The following is a 4,768-nucleotide window of genomic DNA, read 5'->3' as shown; positions in this document are numbered from 1 at the left end:
GTTTGTTTCCCCCCCCCCCCCCCCTTTTCTACACACCTTTACAGGGGTGGTTGTTCTTGCGAAGCGGAATCCTGGTCAAAGTTGAACACCGTCTTCACCTGGCCATCATCATAGTACTTGGTGACCTCGTAGGGCTTGAATTGCTCCTCAGGGTCTCCGCACTCACAGGGGTCGACCCTCGTAACGAAGGCATTGGACCACTCGGAGTTTCCTTCCCCCTTTATCCTTCGGCGAAACACATTGGGAGAGGTCTTTATCGGAATACACTGAAATGCGCTGTTGTATGCGAACAAAGCATTAGACACAGCCACTACTCCGGGGTCAATCCCTTGTCCTCCATCCTCTGCACAGTACGCAGCTCCATCTACAAACACTAATGGGGCGTTATTCACTTCCTGCCCACATAACCCGGCCCCACCCATCATCATGTTCATATTACAACACTGATTTGGTATGTACTGGGGTGAATCGTTTCCACCGTTGCTAACGCTACTCACACTTTGAACCATGTTCATGCTGAGTAAGGATGATGATCCTGCGCCACCCCCTACACCCTCATGTGCGTAAGAGCTTGTACTTATCGGTTCGGGTTCGAACACGTTTTCCTGTGACATGGTCGCCATCTTGGAAGTGCTGCAATCGTTCGCGGTTTCGTGTAACTCTGGGATTATGTTCGTGGAGCAAGTCAGGCTGTTCTTCGAGTCGATGTACTTGTTCCTCAGGACGACGCTTTTGCAGTGGAGCAGGTTTACTTCGGTCAGGTTTCCCTTCTGGTCGAACTTGTACCTTTTGGGCACTGCGGAGGAGAGCATCTAAGAAGGGCGACAGTGGGGCGGTCAAGCAGTGAGGCGGTTAACGCGGTTCCACCGTTTTACAATTTCACGGTTTCGCAGGTTAGCTTTTCCGTGGTTGCACGACGGGGGAAAAAATGCAGGGAACAACTAGCCAATCAGCAAACAAGCAAACAATCAGTTAAAAAAACAAAACAAACAAAAAAAAACAGAAACGGAAACACACAAAAAAATGTTTCATGTAAAGACGATTAACACAACGCCGCGTAACAGAACAAAAAAATATATATATATAAACAACGGAGGTAGTAATAAAGGAAAAAAAAAAAAAAAAAAAAAAATTCACCTCTGGTCAGTTTTCCCCTGTACAATGTATAGAAAGCTTTTTTTGCATTTTCAAATTTGTGTTAACGAAATGGGGAAAGGTTCCATACCGAGGAGTCATATAAAAAGGGGGATATTGTAGACGCATGGGCCAGTCACGTTGAATGCCTTATAAAGCTTTTAGTGTGCTCCAGTCGTTTTCCATTCAAACGTTTAGCCACCTCCTTTTTCCGTGTGCACGGTCCTTTAGCACATGTGAGACATAAAAAGGAGGGGCACGCGAATAGCGAGCTTTTAAGTGCAGGGTTTTGGCGGCGAAGGCATCACAATTTTTTTTTTTTTCTTTTCACTAAAGGAAGCGGTGGGAAGATCCCTCCAAGCAATTGCAGGCGCTCCGAATGTGTTGTGCTAGTTTGTACTCCCCATTTTTGTGTTCTTTTCCCCCGTGTGGTTAGACAAAGGCCTGTAGCGAACTGTTCATCCTCCTCCCCCAAAATGCACACATGAATGTCGTAAAAATGTGGAACCCCCCCTTTTGGAATTCCCAATCACCACCACGACCATTACGAACAGTTGGTAGCCTCACATGTGTGCATTCCCCTCAGAGGTACTACCAGCCTGTTCAGTCGTGCCACTGCCACTCCTGCACACAAACAGGTTCTCCTCCCGCAGAGTGAGACACGATGGACTTTAAAAAAAAAGAAAAAAAAGAACAAGCGCAAAAGCAGGAAAGAAGGACAAGAATACGGAGGTACCCCCGTTTGTCATTTAAAATGAACGTTTCGGATGGAGGATTAAAATGGGCTTATTACGCGGTTAAAAAAAATAAAAAAAAAAATAAATAAATACATAACGCTAAGTTACGTTAAGCTAAACGCGCTGCGCACGGGGGAGGGGGGTTCACCTCCTTTTTTTTTGCATTTTATTCCCCCCCTCCCCCTCGGGGCGCCAAATGGGGACAACGTGTCCTTCAGAAATACTCGTCCTTTTCCTGGTCCACAACTTCGTCGCTCTTGGGGGTGTCCCTCGGGAGCAGCGCGATGATCTGCGAAGAGACAACAGGGGGGACACAAATATGTACGTGTACATATGAACAATTCTTCATATGTACAAGGTGACGCGACCTTCCGCAAAGGACCTCCTCTTCCTCTTACGATGAGCTGAACCCCAGCAACGACTAATCCAACAGAAACATTTGAGAGGTGACTCTGCAGGGGGGGGGTAGGTAGGGGAACGATAAAATAAAAAAAAAAAAATGACACTTCTTCCCCATCACACTATTGAAGAAAAAGGAACAACTGTGCAAACATAATGGAGACTTACCTTCCAGTGGAAAGTGCAAAAAAAATTGTTAAAGGTTGTTTCTTTGCAAAGGCCCTGAAGAGGGTGGAAAGAAAAAAAAAAACAAACAGGGTGTGTGTGTGTGGGGTCATCACCCACTGCGTATACACACAAAGGATGCATCCTTCTGTGAGACCGCTCCGCAGCTAAAGCGATTAGCCCCTGCACGAATGGAAACGGGAACACGTGTAGATTACCGGCACGAGCGACTGCGACCTGTTAAGGATGGAGTATTGAATGTACGGCGCAATGATGGTGTTCAGGCATGCTGCAAAAAAAAAAAAAAAAAAAAAAAAATGGAAGCAATTATCAAGTTGGGGTGCAGATTGACACACAACGGCACAGCACACCGCTCCACACACACATGTGGTGAAAGATGAACTGGGTGTTCCAACTCGCTTGTCGCTTCCCCTCTGCACCGACTTGATAGAACCACCTTAATGGTGAGAACCTTCTCATACGAGCAGCTGTCGGAAAAGGCTCGGTAGAGAAAACAGTTAAGTATCTTCTCCGTGGACTGTATGAGCAGGTAGCTGTTTAATCCTTTGAAGAATCCTTTGAATCCGTCGTACATGTAGGTCAGGTGGACGATGGCTTTTAGGTCTGCGGGGGAAAGGGGCGGGGGGAAATGCACGCGGTCAACTGGGTGGAAGAAGTGGACGATCAAGTGGGTGGCACCGCCACACGCACCGCACCGCGACTAGCTGCATTACTGTTCATGAGAGACACGGAATTGTTTTGGAAGACAATCAACTTGGTCGATATGTTCAGCAGGGGGTAGGACAGGATGCAGCTGAGGTACTCGTAAAAGCTGTGATAAAAGGACAGGTGGAAATATTTTTTTTTCTTTTTCTTCTTGACCGAGTCGTCATCGTCCCTGACCATATCCATCTGCCGCACAACTTGCAAATTTATCTCGTCCCCAATGAAGTTGCTTGCATTTTCCCCATCGTCTTCACGACTGTCATCGTCTGCAAATCTGTGTTCGTAACTGCGGGGCGCCTTTCCGCTGTTGTATGGGCCCCTCTGCTTTTCTCTGCCTGCAGGAGGAAGGGAAGAGGTGTGGAGGAAAAGCCGATCTGACACATGTGCACATTCGCCCAGACGTGCCCGTCTTCCAAGAATAGCTCACAATCTTCTCTCCCTACCCCTTCTGCTCCAAATGACAAAATGTATCTTTTCGAGTAGGTAATAAAAGGACTTCCTGCCAGGTAAAAAAAAAGGAGGGAACAAAAAAAAGTGAAAAAAAAGGGGGAAAAAAAAGCATAGCGCGAGTTCATCTTCACCCTCCTTAAACGCGTATGTTCAGCACTACATGCCCTTCACGAAATTTACTTCGATATGATATGAGCCAGCATGGGTATTAACCCCTTGTATAATCCGCTTATTCCCTCATCGTGGTAAATCTGCGGGATGAGGCGACAACATTGACAGGGGTGTATAGCAGGTGGGCAGGTCAACAGAAAACGTGAGGAACGTTATATAAACAGACAAGCATAAACACACACGTGTGTTGCACACAACCATTCTTTATAACGCCCAGGGGGGGCAAAAAAAACAAAAAGGAGTACCTGCTGCAAGCTGTTGAAAATACATATGATGTAAGTTTTTAGGTTTAAATTGTTGATGTTGACCAGAGGGCTATACGCGACGTTCTTATCATAATGATTCAAATATTTGTAGAGGATGCTTCTGCATTGAATCTACGCGGGGGCAGTGGGGGTGATAAAGCTTATAAAATTGTCACAGCTGCATTGCGGTCATGGTGTCCGTTACGGTGTTGGTCTCGGCCGCTGTCTTTGTCCCTGTCCAGGAGCAGAGCGGCGCGCACTCCCTTTTTTTTTTTGTTTTTTTTTTTTACATTATACAAAGGATACGAAATAAAATAGAAAGGAGAAAATCCTATCTCAAACTTTGGATTCACGTCATCTGCCAAATGGGAAGGGGGTAGAGAGGGGTGTTCCTTTTTTTTTTTTGCGTTGTGTAAAGTTGCATTGCAATGCACTGTGTTGTTACTCCCCTGTGTTGTGCGCGTTTTTTTTTTTTTTGTTCTTTTTTCTCTCTTTTTTGCGCGCTGCCAAGTAGACGCAGGGTATTCCTCACAAATTACATTTCTCAATTAACATTTTATAAAATGTTATCTCAATTGGTCATCAGACTTCTTCCTTTTCGCTAGCTGCTTCACGGGCATAACTACACACGCGATTTTTTTTTTTTTTTTTTTTCCCTTCAAAATGGACAAAAAAGTATGAACAGGCAAGGTGAAAAATGGAAAAAAAAAAAAAAAAAAAAAAAAAAAAAAAAAAAAAAAA

At 45.2% G+C, this 4,768-nt stretch overlaps 1 protein-coding gene across 1 annotated transcript; it reads right to left on the bottom strand.

Moving 5' to 3' along the window:
• Positions 1-38: 38 nt before the first annotated feature.
• On the bottom strand, positions 39-4,582 carry AK88_05382 (uncharacterized protein; the record flags this gene model as incomplete). Its single annotated transcript, XM_012482984.1, has 15 exons — positions 39-812; positions 1,443-1,464; positions 1,702-1,803; positions 1,980-1,994; positions 2,096-2,160; positions 2,270-2,323; positions 2,439-2,492; positions 2,654-2,724; positions 2,880-3,059; positions 3,170-3,496; positions 3,605-3,660; positions 3,792-3,862; positions 4,028-4,159; positions 4,318-4,385; positions 4,567-4,582. The coding sequence occupies 15 exons, from the start codon at positions 4,580-4,582 to the stop codon at positions 39-41; spliced, it is 2,007 nt and encodes a 668-aa protein (XP_012338407.1).
• Positions 4,583-4,768: the final 186 nt, after the last annotated feature.

This window comes from Plasmodium fragile (assembly GCF_000956335.1).
Source record: "Plasmodium fragile strain nilgiri unplaced genomic scaffold supercont1.124, whole genome shotgun sequence".
NCBI lineage: Eukaryota > Apicomplexa > Aconoidasida > Haemosporida > Plasmodiidae > Plasmodium > Plasmodium fragile.
Note: the sequence above shows the minus strand (reverse complement) of the source record. Positions and strands in the feature narration are given on the sequence as shown.